At 41.8% G+C, this 24,903-nt stretch overlaps 1 protein-coding gene across 5 annotated transcripts in view; it reads left to right on the plus strand.

The window, feature by feature from the left end:
- Positions 1-24,903, plus strand: part of TDRD12 (tudor domain containing 12) — a 48,988-nt gene that overhangs the window by 8,696 nt on the left and 15,389 nt on the right. For 4 of the 5 annotated variants that reach the window (XM_070760301.1, XM_070760303.1, XM_070760300.1 and 1 more), the window contains exons 9-25: positions 1,486-1,568; positions 2,258-2,331; positions 3,902-3,967; positions 6,265-6,322; positions 7,154-7,258; positions 7,907-8,089; positions 10,081-10,237; positions 12,066-12,193; positions 13,520-13,711; positions 14,389-14,517; positions 14,790-14,907; positions 15,822-15,961; positions 16,764-16,984; positions 19,187-19,286; positions 20,757-20,944; positions 22,033-22,243; positions 23,850-23,942. In XM_070760301.1, the coding sequence (XP_070616402.1) occupies positions 1,486-1,568; positions 2,258-2,331; positions 3,902-3,967; positions 6,265-6,322; positions 7,154-7,258; positions 7,907-8,089; positions 10,081-10,237; positions 12,066-12,193; positions 13,520-13,711; positions 14,389-14,517; positions 14,790-14,907; positions 15,822-15,961; positions 16,764-16,984; positions 19,187-19,286; positions 20,757-20,944; positions 22,033-22,243; positions 23,850-23,942 (2,246 nt within the window). The remainder of the gene's footprint in view (positions 1-1,485; positions 1,569-2,257; positions 2,332-3,901; positions 3,968-6,264; positions 6,323-7,153; positions 7,259-7,906; positions 8,090-10,080; positions 10,238-12,065; positions 12,194-13,519; positions 13,712-14,388; positions 14,518-14,789; positions 14,908-15,821; positions 15,962-16,763; positions 16,985-19,186; positions 19,287-20,756; positions 20,945-22,032; positions 22,244-23,849; positions 23,943-24,903) is intronic. The other variant, XM_070760304.1, reaches the window with a different exon arrangement.

Consider the following 24,903-nt stretch of genomic DNA (forward strand, 5'->3'; position numbering starts at 1 on the left):
AGGCCATTCCAAAGTTCTGTGGTTAGAATGCAGTAGCAGGGATGAAACGAGGGTGTTGGAGGCACTAGGACTAGGGGTTTCAGGGCTGCAGAACACCAGGTGAAGGTGGCTGATTTATTCCTGGAATGCAGCAATGTGTGGCTGCAGAGTTGTTGAAAAGGAAAACAAGACACAAAAAGGTAAATGACAGCTCCCTATGTCTGTAGGTCTGTACTAGAGATGGCGAACCTTTACAGCACTGAGTGTGCAAAACCGGAACGCATGTGAGTGCCAGAACCCCAGAAACTCAGTGTTCGGAAACTTCAGATCGTGCAGAATGCAGCTGCGAGAGCTATCATGGGCTTTCCTAAATACGCCCATGTTACACCAACACTCCACAGTCTGCATTGGTTGCCGATCAGTTTCCTGTCACAATTCAAAGTGTTGGTTATGACCTATAAAGCCCTTCATGGCATCGGACCAGAATATCTCCGGGACCGCCTTCTGCTGCACGAATCCCAGCGACCAGTTAGGTCTCACAGAGTTGGCCTTCTCCAGGTCCCGTCAACTAAACAATGTCGTTTGGCGGGACCCAGGGGAAGAGCCTTCTCTGTGGCGGTCCCGACCCTTTGGAACCAACTCCCCCCAGATATCAGAGTTGCCCCCACCCTCCTTGCCTTTCGTAAGCTCCTTAAAACCCACCTCTGTCGCCAGGCATGGGGGAATTGAAACATCTCCCCCTTTCCCATGTTGTTTTGGTGTATGATTGATTGTGTGCTTGTTTTTTTATATATATTGGGGTTGCTTTTATGATTTTTTTTTAACCTAAAACTGTAATTAGATTGGTAAATATTAGATTTGTCACTATTTACTGTTTTTGCCATTGTTGTGAGCCGCCCCGAGTCTGCGGAGAGGGGCGGCATATAAATCCAATAAATCTAATCTAATCTAAATGACAGCTCCCTATGTCTGTAGGTCTATACTAGAGATGGCGAACCTTTACAGCACTGAGTGTGCAAACCGGAACGCATGTGAGTGCCGGAACCCCAGAAACTCTTAAGACCAGCTGTGTGCCAGCCACCTGGTTTTTGCACATGCTGGAGCACCAGATAGCAGAAGAGCAGTTGGCAACGGCACATGTGCTCACAGAGAGGGTTCTGGGCGCCACAGGTTCGCCATCACAGGGCTATGCTACAGTATCTGCCATGAATTATTCCCAATCAAAAAGAGGGGGGAAAGAAAAGGGCATACTTTGGTTCATTGGACAATGAATTAAACCAAGGTTTACTACTAAACCAAAATTGGGAGTTCTAGGCTGGGCGGTGTTCTATACTTTACATTGTTTTTACCTGCGGTAGCCCATCCAAACTTACTCTATAAGATGGATGTTTATATAAATGAAAATTGTACTTTAATTTTTTAAAAATGATTTTATTTCCAGGACATGGCCTTCAGGAGATGTATTTTAAGCATTTTAGTAAAAAGTCACTTGTACGTTTCTTTTAGATGTTGCTCCTATTGGTGATAATTCTGAGAAAGCAGAGTTTACACGCTTCCCAGAAACTAACTTACATAAAACAAAGCAGCCTGTAAGTACTAAATGCATCATTTTTTTCTTATTGGTTTTCAAATTTCAAGCATTGCTGAACTGTTAAAACATCCAAACCTTGGGAAAAGGGTCCATTCAATTTTTGAATGCTCTACTCTATTCTAAATAAACATGTACAGTTTAGGCAGAAGATAATGGCACATATCTAGTATTTAGCTGCTTTAATATTAAGAAACGTTACCATGTATGCTCATTACCGGACTCCATAGTGTCATCCCCAAACCCTCAACACTTTACCTTTAGATTATCTACGGTTGACCTATCCAGATTCCTAAGAGGTCAGTAAGGGGCGAGTACAAGTGCACTAGAGTGCCTTCCGTCCCCTGTCCTATTTGCTCTCCTATATCTCCTATATACCTTTCCTCTATTCCTATATCTCTTCTTCTATTCTTTCATTGATATATTCTATTCCTATATCTTCTTTTCTATTATTTCTTAGATATATTTTACTATGAGTATCTCCTCTATAACCTTCATCATGTATTTTACTATGTGTATATTGATATATACCCACTAAAACCCTCATTGTGTATTGGACTAAATAAATAAATAAAATGCTTGCTTTTTATTCTACAGTATAGTGAAATGCATTCAGTTAACAAACATAGACATGACCCTTTTTGTAGAGTCCTGAATAAAAATGAGAGATTCCTTTATTTGCCTGCTTAGGATATAATGGTGCCTGTTTCCCCTTTGAAGCAAGGAGTAACTTTTTCTGTACCAACAGACATGCAAACAGTCAGGTATATTTTAAATTTTTGCATTTCATTTCTGTTTCATGACTGGTAAGATACTATTTTCCTAAAAAGAAACCCATAGAAAATAGTTGGTTGGTATTACAGAGCAGAATTAATGTGTAAATTTAAATAATTTAAATTTAAACTGATTTAAATTGGCTTCTAATTCATTGACTTCTAACAAGAGACAGGGATGTTTTAAAATATTAATATTATCAGTGTTTTGTCCAACAGAATATCGATCAAATTCATCTTAGTAGCTCACTTCTTATGTATCTTATTTCCAGTTCTGGGCTGGGCAATTAATTTTCCTAAGGTGCCACGTGAGTAACCAGAGCTGTTATAGAATAGAATAGAATAGAATTTTATTGGCCAAGTGTGATTGGACACACAAGGAATTTGTCTTGGTGCAGATGCTCTCAGCGTACATAAAATAAAATATACATTTGTCAAGAATCATGTGGTACAAAACTTAATGATTGTCATAGGGGTCAAATAAGCAATGAAGAAGCAATATTAATAAAAATCTTAGGATATAAGCAACAAGTTACTGTCATACAGTCAACATGGGAGGAAATGGGTGAAAGGAATGATGAGAAAAACTAGTAGAATAGAAGTGCAGATTTAGTAGAAAGTCTGACAGTGTTGAGGGAATTATTTGTTTAGCAGAGTGATGGCATTCGGGAAAAACCTGTTCTTGTGTCTAGTTGTCTTGGTATGCAGTGCTCTGTAGCGACGTTTTGAGGGTAGGAGTTGAAACAATTTGTGTCCAGGATGTGAGGGGTCAGTAAATATTTTCCCTGCCCTCTTTTTGACTCGTGCAGCATACAGGTCCTCAATGGAAGGCAGGTTGGCAGCAATTGTTTTTTCTGCAGTTCTGTTTATCCTCTGAAGTCTGTGTCGGTCCTGTTGGGTTGCAGCACCAAACCAGACAGTTATAGAGGTGCAGATGACAGACTCAATGATTCTTCTGTAGAACCATATCAGCAGCTCCTTGGGCAGTTTGAGCTTCCTGAGCTGGCGCAGAAAGAACATTCTTTGTTGTGCTTTTTTGATGATGTTTTTGATGTTAGGTGACCATTTTAGATCTTGAGATATGATAGAACCTAGAAATTTGAAGGTTTCTACTGTTGATATTGTGTTGTCTAGTATTGTGAGTGTTCACACTCGCCCACAAGCTCATGCTTCAACCGAGGTGGTGGTGGGTGGTCAAGCCTGTATCCCCTCACACTGCTACTGTGACTGCTACTGCCACCTCCTGAAGCTGCTCCAGGATTTGGTTTATAATTACCAATTGCCCTGACATGCTCCAGACAGCCAAATGGCCAGATGTGGCCCAACAGCCATTAAAATAGCCAGGTCTGTTTTTATTTGCATTTTTCATAATTTAGGTGGGATCCAAAAACAACCCTGAGCGCAGAAGACACATTCCTATTTCTCCCCATGCTGTTTTTCGGGGAGAATAAGAATCTGAGAATTTAGAAAGATTCCTGATCCTTGTGTGCAATCTCTGAGCCATTAACATTTACAGATGTTGCTAAGATTTTTTTTCTCAAACAGTTGTGCTTCATTTTAGCAACTCACCTAAGACAACAATCCAGGAAGGAGAAAATGAACTCCACAAGAACAACCTTGGGGTGAAGTAAGCTTTTTCTCATCTTGACAGCCAACGTTAATGAAGTTCAAACAATTGTTTATTTATTGTTTGTTTGTTTATGTCAACAAGTGCAAGGAAACAAAGCACATGAAAAAATGGCACAAATAAATGAATATAAAGGAGCAAAACATAGCCACAAATACATAAAATGAGTAGAATAGAATAGAATTTTTATTGGCCAAGTGTGATTGGACACACAAGGAATTTGTCTTGGTGCATATGCTCTCAGCGTACATAAAATAAAATTTACATTTGTCAAGAATCATATGGTACAACACTTAATGATTGTCATAGAGGTCAAATAAGCAATGAAGAAGCAATATTAATAAAAATCTTAGGATACAAGCAACAAGTTACAGTCATACAGTCAACATGGGAGGAAATGGGTGATAGGAATGATGAGAAAAACTAGTAGAATAGAAGTGCAGATTTAGTAGAAAGTGACAGTGTTGAGGGAATTATTTGTTTAGCAGAGTGATGGCGTTCGGAAAAAAACTGTTCTTGTATCTAGTTGTCTAGTTGTACATACCCTGTTTCCCCCTAAATAAGACATTCCCTGATAATAAGCCCCATCGGGCTTTTGAGTGCATGTCAATAAGGCCAAGCAATTATTTCAGGGTTCAAAAAAATAAAAGGATCTTATTTTGGGGGAAAACACGATACCAATGGGTACTGTAGGACATGGATGGTAGGCATGCTGGTGCACTAATGCACACCCCCTCTATGGGCCTTTTATGAAACGTGTAAGGTCCACAGTAGACAGTTTACGGTAAAAGGTATGGGGGTTAGAGAAATTAACAACAGGGTCAGGTAAAGCATTCCAGACATTTACTACTCTATTGCAGAAGTCGTATTTTCTGCAATCAAGATTAGAGCGGATTACATTTAGTTTGTATCTATTGATAGCCCTAGTGTTACTGCAACTGAAATCAAAGTAGTCATTAACAAGTAGGACGTTTAATTAATATGCTTTGTATAAAGAACAGGCAGATGCATTTACACCTGTTCCTTGAAATAGGTCTGATTCTGACTTCCGGTCTGGTCCGGGATCGCTGCGGAGGCTCCGGGGCAGGGCTCTGTCCCCGAGACTCCTTTCACCCTTCCAGAGGTCGCGGTTTGCAGTTGGATTGGGTCCGGATGGCCCGATCCTAGAACAGGGGGTTCCCCCCTGTCCGAGGAGCCATCGCCGAAGCTCCGGAGGCAAGGGTCTGCCCCGCAGCTCTGGAAACGGGAGAACCGATCCTCGGAATGCCAGAGGATTCGGCCATTGCGATCCGTCCACACCAGTGGGAAGCAGAAAAGTGAGGAGAAGAAGTCTAAGATTTGGAAGTTTAACAGAGTGAAAAGAGAATACAAAAAAAAAAAAGAAGAAGAAAAGAAATAGGTCTGATTCTGTGTTTCAGGAAAGGACATTGTTGCTACTGCATCTTTTTCAAAACTAAAGATGGGTTGTTATTACAAACTAGGAGGCTAATTTGAGCTGGCCTTTTATTTATTTTATTTAGCTGAAATGTGTGATTGCCAGCAATTTTCCTACAACAGCACAATCTTGACCGTGATGTTACGACATGCTTCAAAAAAAAATTGAGCTCCCAAAATTTTAGGAAAGCAATATCTTGTACTCCATTGCACCTGGAAAAAGATATCCCCTTTTCTTTGAGAGGAGAGGCCCAGAAGGCATTGCTTCTTGAACCTTCCCAAAATCAAAGTGAAGTGGTGAACTTTATCCAGGAAAAGAATGGAAAGCTTACCAGTTTCAAAAAGATATAAACATGCTTGTTAGCGCTGAGTTCATCAATACCTTTGCTAATTATATTTTTCAGATATTAAACTACTGGAAAAGTATGTACTGAACTGAAGTATTGGGGTTAATCTTCAAACCGTGGGGTGATCTGTGTCCTGTTTATTTCAAACCACATAGATAGTTGCTAAACAGCAGTTCAGTTCCTACCATAATGGAATAAAATTTCTTACTACTGTATAAGGAAATAAATGTAAACCCCCCAAAAAGTTACATTGTTAGGAGACTTGATGTGTTTTAATAGTTGAATAAATCTGTTTATAACATCTATCGTTATCTTAAAAGAAACATCCTAATTTGGGATTTGGATTGCTGAGACTTGGGCCCAAAATTTGTTAAGTGACTGAACCAGGAAATGTTAATCCTTCCAGCCAAAGCAGCACAAGAAGTTGTATATTTGGCCCTCAACTCTATAAAGCTTAGAAAAAAACAAAGACATGCATTAAACAGATACTTGAAAAGTCAACTTGTGTGTTTTCAGGCTTCTACAGTTTTTAAACCCTGATCCTCTGAAAATTGACACTGGACAAGAAACTGAGGTAATCCAAGAAAGAAAGAGATTAACTTTTAATGTTTTAATTTGTGTGGGTTTTTTTCTGAAATAAGAAATGTTTTAACGAAGGCATCAGAAACTGAAGCTTCAAATTTACACATTCTAAGAAGTTTCTGCAGTCTGCATTGGTTGCCTGTACATGCAAAGTGTTGGTTATGACCTATAAAGCCCTTCATGACACCAGAATATCTGCGAGACCGCCTTTTGCTGGCTAGGTCCCACAGAGTTGGTCTTCTCCGGGTCCCGCCGACTAAACAATGTCGGCTGGCGGGACCCAGGGGAAGAGCCTTCTCTGTGGTGGCCCCGATCCTCTGGAACCAGCTCCCCCCGGAGATTAGGATTGCCCCCACCCTCCTTGCCTTTCATAAACTTCTTAAAACCCACCTCTGACGTCAGGCATGGGGGAACTGAGACTTGCCTATGTAGTTTTATGTATGGTATGTTTGTGTGTATGCTTTTAAATAATGGGGGTTTTAGGTTTTTTATGTTAAATTGTTAATTTAGACTTTTAATATTAGATTTGTTATTGTATATTGTTTTATCACTGCTGTGAGCCGCCCTGAGTCTGCGGAGAGGGGCGGCATACAAATATAATTAATAATAATAATAATAATAATAATAATAATAATAATAATAATGTTTCAGGATCCAATTATTCTGGGAGTGTATATTTGCCTTCATTTCTTGTGCGTTTTTGTTTATTTTGTAAACAAGGTAGAAAATTTATTATTTGGATTTGTATGAATATGCTTGTTTCAGATTGAACACTAAAAAAAGTTGTGCATGGCCTTTTAGCCTTTCATTGGTTTATTTTTAGGAGCTTAAGCTGAATATCACTACATGTCTTCCTGTTGTGCTAAGTAATAAAATTGAACCATGCTCATCTCTTGAAACTTCACCACTGTTTCCAGCTTTAATAAAGGTAGTACTTACAATCTTTAATAGGATATAATTTACCATATTGCAGAAAAGCACATAGTGATACCTTGGTCATGCCGTGATCAAATTCCTTAAAGAGCAATGAGTACTTTGCTCTGAACAAAAGCATTCTAATAACCATTCTTGGGGGGTTCCCCCCTCCCCCAACATTCAGCACAGTGGTATTAGTAATTAACAACAATTAATAGCGTATGCTTCTGGGACTACGTTTATTTACATAAATTCTTTCCATTTTGGCGGTGTCATATCAGATAAGGGGCCGCAGAGGGGCATTGAATAGTTTTATTTAATGACAATTTAATCTTGATTCCTTCAATAGCAGAGGCCTTCATATTTTGGGGTGCTATAATCTACCAGGATTTGCAATGGACACCTAACTTAGAACCATCGTTAAAAAGGCATAACAAAAAAAATATGTTCTTCCTGCATCGACTTGGGAAGTTCAGACTGCTCAAGATTGCTTTAGTATTATGCTTGTTTATTACTCTGTTGCTTTGCAAGTAAATTGAGAGCTTCTGCACTGCAGAAAAATGTCCTATATGCCTAAATACACAATTGTCATTGTAAGTGTTCTGTTTCTTGCAAGCAAAGTCTAACTCTAACCAAATATTTTGTGTTTCTTTTCTGAAAGGAGCTTTTAAGAAAGCAATTCCAAGGACCTAATCATGTACAGTCTTACTCCTGGCCTGCAATAGCACGTGGTTATGATTCGCTCATTATCTCTTCTGAAACTAACCCACTTTCATATCTTCTGCCAATCATTACATTTTTACAGTCAAAAAATTGCTACATATCGTTATCGGCTAAACAAGGTGTAAGTGGAATATTCAATTAATGCTTCACAGTTGCTTTAACTACTGACAAGTACTTAAAATGGGCTACAGTTAGATTTTTATTCCTAGTTCTGTTGCATTGTTGAACATGTTTTTTTTTCCAAATGAAATCCTTTGCATGGAAGGAAAAATGATTTTGGAAAGATGGCAGTGATTTAAAGATAGCAATAATTTTTAAAATGCAGTGGCACTTTAATTCATTGTAAAATATTTGGTGTGGATGCTGTCAAAGTCCCTAGTGAAGACAATGTCCTCAAAAAGGGGCTAAGAGCAACCCAGCCGTGTGGGGTCACTCACGAACGCGAATCCTAGAAAGAAAACCTGGACACATTGTCTCTCTGGGTGAAGTGACGGTGTAGAGCCATGTACTCCTTTTTATTTGGGAACTGGGGATGATTACATATACATGTCAAATGATACATCCAATAACATAACTTCAAACGTATCTTTTGAGTTCTTCCTTTTCCCATAGATATCAAGAAACAATTTCCTAGAAAACTCTTCCTAAGAGCAGATGTTCCTCACACCTAATTTCTCTGAAGCCTTCTGCCTTATCTCACTAATCTTCCTTAATTACCCCTTTTGTCCTGTGTATGCTTCAGGCAATTGTAAATCTCCCCCTTTGATCATATCTGTCCAGAGTGATGTAAACTTTGTTTATTGTGAGATGTTTATTTAGCCCTTTCGTTTCCTTGTAGCAATTGCCAGGAATGCAGATTAGGCAAGTTTAGTGCCCTCCTGTCCTGGGTTAAGTAGAGCATTTTTATGCTAGAGGTCCAGATATACAGTGATCTCTCGGTTAGCGCGGGGGTTACGTTCCAAGACCTCCCGCGCTAACCGATTTCCGCGTTATACTGGATGCGGAAGTAAAAACCACCATCTTCGCATGTGCGCCATTTTTTTCATGGCCGCACATGCGCAGATGGTGGAGTTTGCGTGTGGGCGGCGGGGAAGACCAAGGGAAGTTTCCTTCAGCCGCCCAACAGCTGATCTGCTCCGCAGCGCGGAAGCAGCGAGGAGCCGAAGATGGGGTAAAGGCAAAGAGGAAACCCCATCTTCGGCTCCTCGCTGCTGCCGCGCTGCGGAGCGGATCAGGTGTTGGGCGGCTGAAGGAACCTTCCCTTGGTCTTCCTGCCGCCCAGGCAAAGGGGAAACTCCAAGATCGCTTGCCGCTTTGCAGCTTGGAGCCTTGCTTCGCCTCCTTCGCTGCAATAGGCAAGCGGCAAGCGGCAAGCGATCTTGAGAAAGAGAGAGAAAGGAGGGCGACTTGCCAGTCCACGCCCCCCTGGATGAACAGCCTCGCATGGCCCCAGCGCCGGGCTCCGCTGTTGCCTCCGCCCCTATTCGGCTCTGCAGCTGAGAGGCCTTCCCGGCAGAGCCCTCCCCAACAGCTCCCGCTGCCAGCGCAAAAAAGAAAAGAAAAAGAAATCCCCAAAAGAGGCAGGCACAAAGCGGGGGCACAAGGGGAGCTGCCCGGCAGAGGTTGCTTTTTTTCTTCTCGTGGGCAAGTGGAGGGGGGGAGAGAGAAGGGAGGAAGAGAGTGTGAGAGAGGAAGAAAGAGAGAGAGAAATGATAGAAAAAAGGGGAGAAAAAAGAGAAATGAGAAAATGATTGAAGCATAGTGACAGGAAAGAAAGAGAAAGAGACAGAGAAGTGACTCTTGGTGATGACGTATGACGTCATCGGGTGGGAAAAACCGTGGTATAGCAAAAAAAACCGTGGAGTATTTTTTAATTAATATTTTTTGAAAAACCGCGTTGCAGCGTTTCGCACTAATCGAGACCGTGCTAATTGAGGGATCACTGTATATAATTATAATACAATCCTATTGTAACATATTTTATGCTATGCTGCAACAATTTGGCTCTCTGCACAAGTTTGTATTGTTTATAATGGCTAATCATCTTACTTTTTCAAGAAGCGTGATCTACATATTTCTGATTCATCTTTGTATAATGTTTTGTATATGTAGCCAGTAGCATTAATCATATGCCCTAGCCAGAAGAAAGCAGAGCTGGTATTTGAGCTCCTGAAAACGTACAGCCATTGCTCCAGGCTTCTTCACCCAATGCTGCTTTTCCTGGGAATGAACAAGGAAGAAATCAAGAGTGTAAGAATTCCAAGAGGATGTAAGCAGTGTTCCCTCTAATTTTTGGGGGGGGAGGGTGGGGGGGGGCAGGAAAGTATAGTGTCTGAGCGGCAGTCCCTTCGGGACTGGGCGGCACAGAAATAATAAATAAACAAACAAACAAACAAAAAACCCACCCTGTTTTGCCTCCGAGAATTTCAAAATAAAATACTGTACTGTGTGTCTATAACAATGAGCTCATAATAGGGCAACTCTATCAATATCAAAATGCCACTTAAACAGTTGAGCTAGTTTCAAACTAGATTTTGATTTTCTTTCTCTCTTCCTTAATCCCATTCTTTTTCTTTCTCTTTTCCTTCCTCTCTTTTTTCTATCTGTTTCTCTCTCTTCCTCTCTTCCTCTCTCTCTCCTTCCCTCTCACTCTTTCCCTCTCGGCTTCTGGGCAGGTTTGGAAAACTCTGAGTGGATGGTGATTTTTAAGTGAGCGATTGCTCCCTGCTCAGCTTAGAGGGAACTATGGATGTAAGCAAAACTTGATTAATTGTATTGTCCACAGGAAGGAATGAGCAGATAAAAGACATAACAAAAACATAAAGGCAATCCTAAACATCAGGCGTAGAATTTTAGAATAGCGCTGCTGCCCCTTAAAATGTGTTAACTGTAACTATAAGCAGTCCCCGACTTACAACAGTTCATTTAGTGGCCATTCAAAGTTACGATATCATTGAATAAAGTGACTTATGACCATTTTTCATGCTTCAGCATCCCCATGGTCATGTGAACAGAATTTGGATGTTTGACAACTGGTTCATATTTATGACGATTCCAGCGTCCCAGGGGTCATGTGATTCCCCTTTTGCAACTGACCAGCAAAGTCAATGGGGAAGCCAGAGTTGCTTAACTGTGTCACTAACTTAACAGCCGCCAGTAATTCACTTGACTCTGGCAAGAAAGGTAAAACTAGGCAAAAATCGCTCAACGGCTCTATTGCTTAGCAACAGAAATTTGGGCTCCGTTGTGGGGGTAAATTGAGGATTGCCTACATCCAGGGGTGGACTACTGCCCAGATGGGGGCGAACGCAGTGGGGTAGCGAAAATGGAGCTCCACCCCAGAGCACCCAATTTGCACTGAAAGATGTTGAAAGAAAATGCAGGGTGTCCTGCATAAGTGATGCCCATAGTGTGGTAGTAAAAATTTTGGTAGCCCTTCACTGCCTACATCGATAGCCAAAACAAATGAAAGCTTTCTTCGTTTCAGGTAACAAGGTTTGTAAAAGAAGATAGAACTACAGATAGAACTATCTGTATAGTCTGGAGGACAGAAAGGAAAGGGGGGACATGATCAAAACATTTAAATATGTTAAAGGGTTAAAGTTCAGGAGGGAAGTGTTTTTAATAGGAAAGTGAACACAAGAATAAGGGGACACAATCTGAGATTAGTTGGGGAAATCAGAAGCAACGTGAGAAAGTATTATTTTACTGAAAGAGTAGCAGATGTTTGGAACAAACTTCCAGCAGACCTGGTTGGTAAATCCACAGTAACTGAATTTAAACATGCCTGGGATAAACATATCCATCCTAAGATAAAATATAGGAAATAGTATAAGGGCAGACTAGATAGAAACATAGAAGACTGATGGCAGAAAAAGACCAAGAGGTCTTTTTCTGCCGTCAATCTTCTATGTTTCTATAAACCATAAAGCATAACAAATTATGCTTTATGATTGCCCATTTTCTCCAGGCTAGAATGCTCTTCAGAGGTACCAGTTAGTGTCGGTGTATGTGAGCCATTAAGCTTTTGAATGTTTTATTTTCACTTCCAAACCCAGTGAGCTTGTACCAGTGACGCATTCCTTTTCATTTGACAGGTGAGATCATAGTAACCACCCCACCTAGCTTTTTGCGGCTGCTGGAGCATCATAGTTTACTCTTCCTTAGGTTGTGTCACCTGGTGTTAGATGAGGTTGATGTATTGTTCTCTGATGCCAAGGAGCAGGTGAGTTTGGGCTTGAAACCACTTTTTGGGCTTTGTTGAAGGAATAATAGCAATAGACTTCTATACCTCTCCACAGTGCTTTTACAGCCCCCTCTAAGCGGTTTACAGAGTCAACATATTGCCCCAACAACTTGGGTCCTCATTTTACCTACCTCTGAAGGATGGAAGGCTGAGTCAATCTTGAGCCTGCAGAAATTTAACTGCTGACAGCCGATAGTACAGTGTTCCCTCGATTTTCACGGGTTCAAACTTCACGAAAAGTCTATACCACAGTTTTTAAAAAACATTAATTAAAAAATACTTCATGGTTTTTTCCCCTATACCATGGTTATTCCTGCCTGATGACGTCATATGTCATCACCAAACTTTCGTCTGGCTTTAATAAATATTTTTTTTAATAAACTTTAATAAATAAACATGGTGAGTAATAATCTAAATGGTTGCTAAGGGAATGGGAAATTGTAATTTAGGGGTTTAAAGTGTTAAAGGAAGGCTTGTGATACTGTTCATAGCCAAAAATAGTGTATTTACTTCCGCATCTCTACTTCGCGGAAATTCGATTTTCGTGGGCGGTCTTGGAATGCATCCCCCGCGAAAATCGAGGGAACACTGCACTACACTCTAACTACTGTACCACTGCAGCTCTTAAGTGGGGAAAAAGTTTTTACGTCTCTGCCCCCCCCTCAATCAGCTGTGGTTTTATGTTACCCCCTATAAATAAAACATTTCATTGGGGTAACTTGAACTTGATGCAACGGAATGGAAAGAAAAACAGAACAAGTGCAGATTTAACAATACATAAACCAAAATCTTAATTCATTTCTAAAGAGCCGCTAGTAAGAAGTTACTTTCTTGTCCCCTCACTTCCATTCATAAATCTCCTGTATAGCAAATCTCTGTTGGAAAGGCAGAAGATAACAATGAAGCTCAATCTGTGTAGTCTGGAGGACAGAAGGAAAAGGGGGGACATGATCGAAACATTTAAATATGTGAAAGGGTTAAATATAAGGTCCAGGAGGGAAGTGTTTTTAATAGGAAAGTGAACACAAGAACAAGGGGACACAATCTGAAGTTAGTTGGGGGGGAAATCAAAAGCAACATGATAAAATATTATTTTACTGAAGGAATAGTAGATGCTTGGAACAAACTTCCAGCAGACGTGGTTGGTAAATCCACAGTAACTGAATTTAAACATGCCTGGGATAAACAATTATATCCATTGTAAGATAAAATACAGGAAATAGTATAAGGGCAGACTAGATGGACCATGAGGTCTTTTTCTGCCATCAGTATTCTATGTTTCTATGCTTTAATCCCTGTTTACAGATACATACTATTTTACAATACTACAAATCTAACTTGAGCGTTAAAGAAAAGGAGTTTGCACCTCAGCAGATCGTTGCTGTTGGAAACCACTGGGACAAAAACATAGAGGTTTTAACAAAAGAATTCATGCATGATCCATATGTTGTAATCACTTCCATGGAAGAAGCTGCCATATATGGGAAAGTGCAACAGGTAAGAGGTTTTTTTGTATCTTTTTTATGTCTATATAATAGTGGGTTTTGATTTGGCGAACGCACCAGAGGCAGCTGTTGAGACGGCTCTTAGTAGGTAAAAGCAGAAAATTTATCGCATTTTTTGGAGTATAGCTTTTGGGGAGGAAAATAGGGGAAATCTTCCTACAAGGTATATTCATATGGCTAGCGTCCTTAGTCTGGCCAGCTTCAGCACATTATTTTATCCCCTGGTTAGGGCTTAAAAAAACATTCTTTGGAGCAAGTTGCAATAAAAAAAGGCCCAATTGTTAACGACAATTGACTTGTTAAAGACAAGGACTTACCTGTATTGTCCCCTCAGAACAAAGGATCATATTGAGTGTCAGCTGAACCATATTGGGGATTTCTATCTTTTGGTCCTTGATTATGGTTTTCTGCCTTAGACAGGGGCAGGCAAAGTTGGCTCTTGAATGACTTGTGGACTTCAACTCCCAGAATTCCTGAGCCAATCATGCTAGCTCAGGAATTCTGGGAGTTGAAGTCCACATGTCATAGAAGAGCCAACTTTGCCTACCCCTGGCCTAAGAGAATAATCCTGATGGGGTTTGGTGTGCATCTCTAAATCACTTGCTGAAAAGCCTTTTTAAAAAATGAACAATTTCCGTTCTAGCATGTTTGAATATCGTGTCATTTCAGGTTGTGCACCTCTGCCTTGAGTGTGACCGGATCTCTACTTTACTTCAGACATTAGATTTTACCCCTACAGACGCTCAAAAGACTCTGATTTTTACATGTTCTGTGGAAGAAAGAGACATGGTCTACAAGGTATCTCCTCCCCTAAAAATTTCCAAAATTGGATGCCCCTGTTTTTAGACTCTGTATTTAAGCAGAGCTAAGAAAGGATATTAGGCATGGTTTGTTCAGGGTGTTGTCATAGATAAATAAGCAATAATGGATGGAGTCTCGCATCCTTCCCTGACCCAAATAAATGAATCACTTTGTATGACTCGGTTATTTTCTGTCAGCCGAGCTTTTTATGAAAATTCTTTTATATTGAATATTATTTGACACGATTGCATCCTCATTTTTGTGATCAGGCAGTAGAGAGCATTTCACTCTTTTGCTTGAAAATGAACCCAGGGATTGGATTCCATTCTGATTATATCATAGAACAGTGGAACAAAACCATCAGCCCTGGAACCCATGTTGTATTGGGTAAGTATCTTTTCTAGGCTCTTTCTCAAAAATACAGTTGACTCTAGCTCCCTACTTTTGTTTCAGTTGACTAATTTATTTATTTATTTATTGGATTTGTATGCCGCCCCTCTCCGGAGACTCGGGGCGGCTAACAGCAACAATAAAACAGTGTACAATAGTAATCTAATACTAAAAACGATTAAAAACCCATTAATATAAAAACCAACCATACCTACCATGCATAGAATTGTAAAGGCCTAGGGGGAAAGAGGATCTCAATTCCCCCATGCCTGACAGCAGAGGTGGGTTTTAAGTAGTTTACGAAAGGCAAGGAGGGTGGGGGCAATTCTAATCTCTGGGGGGAGTTGGTTCCAGAGGGCCGGGGCCGCCACAGAGAAGGCTCTTCCCCTGGGTCCCGCCAAGTGACATTGTTTAGTTGACGGGACCCAGAGAAGATCCACTCTGTGGGACCTAACTGGTCGCTGGGATTCGTGCAGCAGAATCTTATAAAGCACTTTAGATTAAGATCAGTGTCAATTCGATTGCTATCAACTATAATGATTGTCTCATTAAACCTTAGGGTAGGTGTTAATCATACAGTGAAAAACAAGAAATGAACTAGTAAGAACAGTATTCTTGATGCTTCTATTAATCCATCTTGTCTACCTGTTACAGGTGGTTATTCCCTGCCTTATAAAGGATGTGGTTTGCCTTATTTGTAGCTCCCTCCCAAGTAACTAATTAATAGTCTGAAAGCTTTTAATTAGTTAAGAACCAGGAAGTGAGATGAATCCTTATGTTAGAACTAACCTGTAGGGTTTTTACTGATTACAAAGTGAACTAGACATATTTGGAAATACAGATTGTCTTTCCAGTTTTTGGCAGCACATAAAAATATGCTTTTGCATTACAGACCTGATTTTTCTTTCCAGTTTTAACAGATGACTGCACGGCAGCTGTAAAGTTTACGAATGCTACCCGTGTCATTCACTTCAGCTTTCCACCAACTCCAAGAATCTTTGGTGCCCGCCTACACAGCTTGTCTGCCAACTTCCAGAATTCGGTAGAAAAGGTCTGAGCAAATCCTAAATATGTGCAATTGGAGAAACCATGGGGAAGGTGGAAGCCCTGTTTCCTCCCAGGAGATTCCTAGAGAGGCCCCACGGAGGCTTCTCCCTGCCTTTTCCGGCCCTGTTTCCTCCCAGGAGATTCCTAGAGAGGCCCCACGGAGGCTTCTCCCTGCCTTTTCCGGCCCTGTTTCCTCCCAGGAGATTCCTAGAGAGGCCCCACGGAGGCTTCTCCCTGCCTTTTCCGGCCCTGTTTCCTCCCAGGAGATTCCTAGAGAGGCCCCACGGAGACTTCTCCCTGCCTTTTCCAGCCCTGTTTCCTCCCAGGAGATTCCTAGAGAGGCCCCACGGAGGCTTCTCCCTGCCTTTTCCGGCCCTGTTTCCTCCCAGGAGATTCCTAGAGAGGCCCCACGGAGGCTTCTCCCTGCCTTTTCCGGCCCTGTTTCCTCCCAGGAGATTCCTAGAGAGGCCCCACGGAGACTTCTCCCTGCCTTTTCCAGCCCTGTTTCCTCCCAGGAGATTCCTAGAGAGGCCCCACGGAGGCTTCTCCCTGCCTTTTCTGGCCCTGTTTCCTCCCAGGAGATTCCTAGAGAGGCCCCACGGAGGCTTCTCTCTGCCTTTTCCCATTAAAGTTTCGGTTACAGGCTCAGGTTTGTAAATGGAAAATGTTTCTTGAGAAGAGGCAAAAAAATCTTGAACACTCGGTTCTTATCTAGAAAAGTTCGTAAGTGGAGGCGTTCCTGGTTAGAGGTACCACTGTACTCTCATCTTCTGTTCTTCCCACATTTTTCTTCCCTCTGTGCAAAGAGTCCCTCACATGGAAAAGATCAGAGCAAAGCCAAATCCATCCTCCTGTTGACGGAGAAGAACACCTGCCACGCAGTTGGAGTGTTGCATTATTTGAAACGGGCGGAAGCCTTCATCCCCCCTGACTTGTACAACTTTACCAGGGGAGTGTTGGAAGCCAAAGAGGAAAAGAGAAGTTGGCAGCCGTTGTGTTCTTCCGTTAAGGCCTACGGAACATGCAAGTAAGGAAATGCCAAGGCCATTTTATACCTATGGAGATTCAGGGTTGTCTCAAAAGTGCTTTTTCAAAAGGTAACTGGACTTCATTTTTCCTTGAAGACATTTCGCTTCCCATCCAAGGAGCTTGTTTCTTCAGTTCAGCTAAAGAAACTTCATGTATGAGAAGCAAAACATCTTTGAGGAAAGACAAACCCCAGTTGTCTTTCCGAAAAGCACCTCTGGGCCAAGGCCATTAGTTCCGGCAGAGTCGTTTACCTTGTTCTCCTGCTATAACATGATAACTTAGCAAGACACAAAGACAGTAATCTAAAGGCAGCAGTTTGGAAGAATTGTTCTGGCTGCTGGTCACATTATATTATCTTTTGATATGGTGAAACACCTGATCCAAATAACAGAGGAAGAAAGTATAAAATGTGGCTTTTTATCAGAACAACTTGTTAAGGAATGGAAAAGAGCAGCATCAAATCATGGATTTGTCGCAGCAACTTCTGATCTTTTGCATTGGACAAGGCTCCATGCAAAACATGTGCTGAATCACTGAGATGGAGCCTTTTGCTTGATTCCTTTAGTGAATTGTTCATGAATGCAGTGGGGGACACCCCTCTGGCTCTCAATACACTGAGCATATGCACCAAAGACAAATTCCTTGGGTGACCCATCACATTTGGCCAGTAAAGAATTTTATTCTATTTGGGATTCACAGAACCTTGGATTTATTCTCCATAGCAATCTGAGGTGGTCCAGTGACACATTTCAGTTGACACAAGTGCAGAGAAGAGCAACAAAGATGATTATGGGACTAGAGGTTAAATCATGAACGGTGGAAGGAATTGGGTAAGTCTAGTTTAATGAAAAGAAGGACTAGGAGAGCCATGACAGCAATGTTCCAATATCTCAGGGGCTGCCACAAATAAAAGGGAGTCAAACTATTCTCCAAAACATCTGAGGTATGACAAGGGCCATTGGCCCCCTTACCGAGCCGGCGGCGTTTGCGGTGTGGGCGGGGAAGGAGGCCGCACGAATCCCCACGAATGTCATCATCGGGGGCCGCAGCGACATGTGATGGTGCAAGGGGCACCGATTGGTTAAGGGGCGGCAGGGGAGGCGCCCTATTTAAGGGGCCTCCTCGTGGTGCCGCTCCTCTTTGTTCTCCATCTCCCAACGGAGACACCCGCCCACCCTCCCTCTGTTACAGGGTGCATATGATGGGTCGCCCCTCGGGGGGCCGAGTAGGAATTTTTGGCAGTCACAGAAGATTGGCCTAACTGTGTCTGTTTTTTTGCCTACTCCACTCTGTGCGTGGTAGTGTGGTTAGGTGATGTGCTCACCAACTAGTTCCCCCCCAAGGTCACTGGGGGGGCGGAAATGGGCGTAAGCAGCAACTGTGTGATCTCCTTTAGGGGCACCTCTAGCGAGGTGAGGGACAACCTCCTTCTTGTATTACAGGGCTCGACTGGCTTGGGTATGGGAAGGGGGCTGCACCTGGGGCTCTCTGGCTGGGGCTTACCAGAGACCAGGGGTGAGCCATCCCACACACCAGGAGGGCATGGCATGGGGGAGGGGGCAGGTGTAAGGATACCACTCCCCTACACCCAGGCAAGGAGCTTTCGCCCGAGAGTTGCTCAGAAAATGTTGATGACAGTTGACTCCGCCCCCATTTTGATTTATGCACCCCTGCAGGTCATGTGGTTTAATTGGTTAATTAATTAATTAATAAGGATTTAATAAAGTGACCCCGTTATACCCAAACTTTCTGTGTCCGAGTGTTACTCCACCTTCGCCGCAAGAAGCAATACGTAGAAACTGATCAAGGAGAGAAGCAACTTAGAACTAAGGAGAAATTTCCCAACAGAACAATTAATCAGTGGAACAGCTTGCCTCCAAAAGTTACGAATGCTCCAACACCTGAAGTTTTAAAGAAGATGTTGGATGTTGTCTGAAATGGTATAGAGTTTCCTGCCTAAGCCGAGGGTTTGACTAGAAGATCTCCAAAGTCCCTTCCAACTCCATTATTGTTGTTGTTTGTAAATTATTGTTTTGTAGACATTTTCTGCCCCTGCATTCTCCATGCAAGCAAGTGATTGCATAGATTCTTTTTCCTTAACTGCTTGCTTTATTCTGTGGTTCCAAACAGTGCAATATTTTGGAATTGCTACCCTAATATTCTTTTGTTGTTTTAATTTTGTCTCCTTATGATCATACAGAAATAAAAAGCGCTGTCCAGATCGCCATCACGTTAACCTTCAAATTGATGTGCCCACGAAAGTAACTGGCGAAGCTCTGCAAGCAGGTGGAATTATAACAGTGAGTCTGTAAAACATCTTCAGCTTCTAAATATGTAAAATAGCCTTTTGGATTAGAACAAGAACTTGTTTTCCTGCTGATCATCCAAGGGCATGGGGTGAGGTATCATCAGTATGCGGATGATACCCAGCTTTACATCTCTACTCCATGTCCAGTCAGCGAAGCAGTGGAAGTGATGTGCCGGTGCCTGGAGGCTGTTAGGGTCTGGATGGGTGTCAACAGATTCAAACTCAACCCTGATAAGACGGAATGGCTGTGGGTTTTGCCTCCCAAAGACAATTCCATCTGTCTATCCATTACCCTGGGGTGGCAATTACTGACCCCCTCAGAGGGGGTCCACAACTTGGGTGTCCTCCTCGAACCACAGCTCACATTAGAGAAACATCTTTCAGCTGTGGCGAGGGGGGCATTTGCCCAGGTTCGCCTGGTGCACCAGTTGCGGCCCTATCTGGACCGGGACTCACTGCTCACAGTCACTCATGCCCTCATCACCTCGAGGCTCAACTACTGTAACGCTCTCTACATGGGGCTACCTTTGAAGAGTGTTCGGAACCGAGAGCAATCATGGGCTTTCCCAAATATGCCCATGTTTCACCAACACTCCGCAGTCTGCATTGGTTGCCGATCAATTTCCGGTCACAATTCAAAATGTTGGTTATGACCTATAAAGCCCTTCATGGCATCGGACCAGAATATCTCTGGGACTGCCTTCTGCCACACGAATCCCAGCGACCAGTTAGGTCCCACAGAGTTGGCCTTCTCCGGGTCCCGTCGACTAAGCCACCCCGAGTCTTCGGAAAGGGGCGGCATACAAATCTAAATAAACTAAACTAAACAATGTCATTTGGCGGGACCCAGGGGAAGAGCCTTCTCTGTGGCGGCCCTGGCCCTCTGGAACCAACTCCCCCCAGAGATCAGAATTGCCCCCACCCTCCTTGCCTTTCGTAAACTTCTCAAAAGCCACCTCTGCCGTGAGGCATGGGGGAATTGAAATATCTTCCCCAGGCCTATATAATTTATGTATGGTGTGTTGTGTGCATGTTTTTTAAATTATGGGTTTTTAACTTCATATTATTAGATGTGTATTATACATTGTTTCTATCACTGCTATGAACCGCCCCGAGTCTACGGAGAGGGGCGGCATACAAATTTAATAAATAAATAAATAAAATAAATAAATACATGTTTCCGTTATGCCTCTCTCTGCAGCTGGATGTCACCCCAACTACACCATGCCTTACTATTTTAGAAGATCTTTTAGAATTGCTTCAGTTTCCTATTCTTTAGGTGCTAGCTCCCCTTTCTCCTCCCCCCCCCACCCCCAAAAAGCCTTGTACAAGAAAAAGAATGGGGAGAAAACAGTTAAAACCGATGCATTTTTAATGGGCATTTACAGTAAATATAATTACTGGTACAAATCTTCCTTTGTTGACTTCCGGGAAATTTTTTACGTGTGTTTTCTATTTTCAGATACTGCCTCTTTTTATTGTGGATGCCACAAACTACTTGGGCCGTGTGGTAGGGAAATGGGGTAATCCCTACACACTTCTTGAAACACAGCTAAAGGATTATTACCAGGAATCTAATAATTGTACCCCGGTTGACAAGGTAGAGAAGCTGGCAATGTATGGACTGCGGGAAGAAAATTCTTTCCACAGGTAGGGTTAGGGTTAGAAATAGATTAAATATTATTATTGTTGTTGTTGTATTTATTTGTTTGTTTGTTTGTTTGTATGCCGCCCCTCTCCGTAGACTCGGGGCGGCTAACAACAATAATAAGACAATATAAACAAATCTAATGTTTAGGTTTAAATTAAATTAAGAAACCCTAATTTGCGAAATCAATCATACATACAGACATACCAAGCATAAATTTTATAAGCTTAGGGGGAAGGGAATTCCCCCATGCCTGACGACAGAGGTGGGTTTTAAGGAGCTCACGAAAGGCAAGGTGGGTGGGGGCAACTCTGACCTCTGGGGGGAGTTGGTTTCAGAGGGTTGGGGCCGCCACAGAGAATAATAATAATATAATTATTATAAATAATAATAAAATTAGGGTTAGAAATAAATAAATAATTTCTCTGAACAGCACTGTGCCCATAGACTCACTCTTGGTCTGTCGTAGCAGCTGTTTTGCCTAATTTTATTACTACTGGGATAACGAAGGGACCGTATGTAAGTCCTGTGCAGGGATAGGCAATCTCCTTATGGGCTATAGGAACCTCTCGCCCTAAGCCTGGGAAACCTAAGGAAAATAATCAAAATAATAAAGAAGCAAAACCTAGAATATTTTGGCACGGGATGTAACACCCAGAAAAATATGGGATGCTTCAGTTAATCCTCCAAGGAAAGATTGAAGAAAAACAAGGTCCAGGCAGAAGAAGTAAAAAATCATGGTTTCAAAATCTAAGGGACTGGTTTGGACAAAATATTTTTGTGTGGCTGTTGATAACAATAGGATCACCAACATGATTGCTAACGTCCGATGATGGATATGACACAAGAACAAGAAGAAAGTTATCTCCTCAAACAGGATTGTTTGAGCAGCAGAATTTTAAGGGTTTTAAATAAATGTTAAATTTTAAATAAATTTAAAGATGATTGCAGATTGTAAGCAATAGAGAGTATGAAGTGAATGTGCAGTTCATTTGTTGTGCTGAATTACACACTCTGGTAGGGCTTACACGTAGGTAAAAGGCCAAGTTGTATGTTTTAACAGTTGGAATTTCCTGGCGTTCTCTTAAAGGGTCCAAGCGCTAGACCTGGAACAAAAAGAAGACCCCGATGTGTTTTACAACGTTCACATCAAGTACATAGATGAAGGCAGAACTGGCTGTGTTCAAAATCATCACCTGCTTAGTTTACCGGAACAGTTTCGAACGTTGCCTCCGCAGGCTGTGGAATTCATAGTTTGTAGGGTTAAACCCATTGATAATGAAGCAGAGTGGCATCCAAAAGTAAGTTCCCAAAATTTGGAGTTGGTTGATTTACCATATTTTCCAGAGCATGAGACGCACTCCCCAACCCCTTTTAAAAGAAGATGGAAATGTTTTAGCAAAAACTTCAGAAGAGAAGGATTTAGGGGTAGTGATTTCTGACAGTCTCAAAATGGGTGAGCAGTGTGGTTGGGCAGTAGGAAAAGCAAGTAGGATGCTTGGCTGCATCGCTAGAGGTATAGCAAGCAGGAAGAGGGAGATTGTGATCCCCTTATATAGAGCGCTGGTGAGACCACATTTGGAGTACTGTGTTCAGTTCTGGAGACCTCACCTACAAAAAGATATTGGCAAAATTGAACGGGTCCAAAGACGGGCTACAAGAATGGTAGAAGATCTTAAGCATAAAACGTATCAGGAAAGACTTCATGAACTCAATCTGTATAGTCTGGAGGACAGAAGGAAAAGGGGGGACATGATCGAAACATTTAAATATGTTAAAGGGTTAAATAAGGTTCAGGAGGGAAGTGTTTTTAATAGGAAAGTGAACACAAGAACAAGGGGACACAATCTGAAGTTAGTTGGGGGAAAGATCAAAAGCAACGTGAGGAAATATTATTTCACTGAAAGAGTAGTAGATCCTTGGAACAAACTTCCAGCAGACGTGGTTGGTGAAGCCACAGTAACTGAGTTTAAACATGCCTGGGATAAACATATATCCATCCTAAGATAAAACACAGGAAATAGTATAAGGGCAGACTAGATGGACCATGAGGTCTTTTTCTGCCCTCAGTCTTCTATGTTTATTATTTATTTATTTATTACTTGGATTTGTATGCCGACCACGTTTGGCCTCCAGAAACCTTGCCCCATGCCTACAGAGTGTTCCTGGGAGCTGGGGAGGGGATAAACGCAACACCGTGGGGGGGAGGACAAAAACAGGCCAGGGTTTTTTTTTGCAAAAATGGGACGTGCATAGGGTTTGGGAGGCCTGCAAAGTGCTCCTGGGGACTAGAGAATGCAAAAATGGGCCGGTTTTTGCAAAAAAAAATATAAAAAATGGAATGCCGAAGGTTTGGGAAGGCCTGTGGAATAGGGGCTGGGGAAGGCAAAAATGAACCAGTTTTTCACAAAAACGGGTGTTTTGGCCCCAGGAGCAATTTGCTGGTTTCCCAAATTCTCAAAATCATTTTTCGCAAAAACAGGATGCACAGAGGTTTTGGGAGGCCTGCAGAATGCTCCTGGGAACCAGGGAGGCCAAAAACTCTTTTTTTGTTTTTCCTTTTGGTTCTACTTCTTCAAAATCTTGGTCTTATATTCCGGTGTGTCTTATAGTCTAAAAAATAGGGTAGTTTTGGGTCTTTGCAACCAGCGAGTATTTTTCCCCCCTTAATAATCCCAAATAGTACCCTTTTTCAGATGTTTTGATAAACTATCACACGAAATACTGCACAGTGCCTGGTTGGAAACAACCAAAACAATTGGATACACTGAATCTTTATGAATTGATTCATGTATTTAATAGGCACCTGTTTGTATAATTGTTTGCCCTACAGCTGCACTATGCTACTTTAGAGAATGCTATAGTCATTGAAAAGCAACACTGTCTCTTGTCTTTGCTTTTTGCTAGGTATCTAGATACATCAATGACAAAATCAAAGGGAAACCACATGAAGCCAAGATAGCACTTGCCCTGGGAAATACAATTTGGTTAGATCCAGTGGTATGTAATGCAGAATTCAACTGTTCCTTATTTCCTTTCTTTGAAAATGCAGGTAGTCTTCGAGTTACGACCACAATTGAGCCCCCAAAGTTACTTTGTTAAGTGAAACATTTATTATGTGAACTTTACCCCACTTTACAACTGTTCTTGCCGCATTTGTTAAGCGAATCACTGCCGTTGTCACGTTTTTCAGTGCTGTTGTAACTTTGAGCGATCGCTAAATGAACTGTTGTAAGTTGAGGACTACTTGTAATAGATGTAGCCCTTGATTTATGACTACAGTTGGGGCCAGAACTTCCTTTGCTAAGCAAAAGCAGTCATCAAGCGAGCCATGCCTGATTTTACAACTTTTTTTTTGCGCCACGTTGAAGTGTGAACCACTGCAGTTGTCGTTGAATGAGTCACATGGTTGTTAAGCAAAGTCAGCTACTCCCATCAACTTTGCTTGTTGGAAGGCAACTGGGAAGATCACAGATGGCAATCACGTAACTCTGGAATGTTGTAAATATGGGCTGGTTGCCGAGCACACCCAAAATTTCGATCCCTGGACCATGGGGGATGCTGCAGTAAATATACTGCTCAAAAAAATAAAGGGAACCCTCAAATAACACATCCTAGATCTGAAGGAATGAAATGTTCTAAATGAATACTTTGTTCTGTACAAAGTTGAATGTGCACATCAGCAAGTGAAATTGATTTACTTGGAGTTATATTGTGTTGCTTAAATGTTCCTTTTATTTTTTTGAGCAGTGTATAAGTCCGAGGGCTGGTTGTAGGTCACTTTTAATAAATGCTTGTAGGTCAGCTACCCGTTTTGAAAGTTCTCCCAGGTTTTGAAATTAGAGTGAACAGGTAGTTTCTTCTCGGTAATATCGTGTTTTCCCGAAAATTAAGACCTTTCTGCCCCCCCCCCCCCAAAAAAAAAAACAATAAGCCTTTCTCCAGAAAATACCATTTCCTC

The sequence above is a fragment of the Erythrolamprus reginae genome, chromosome 9 (genome assembly GCF_031021105.1).
Source record: "Erythrolamprus reginae isolate rEryReg1 chromosome 9, rEryReg1.hap1, whole genome shotgun sequence".
NCBI classification, from domain to species: Eukaryota; Metazoa; Chordata; class Lepidosauria; order Squamata; family Dipsadidae; genus Erythrolamprus; species Erythrolamprus reginae.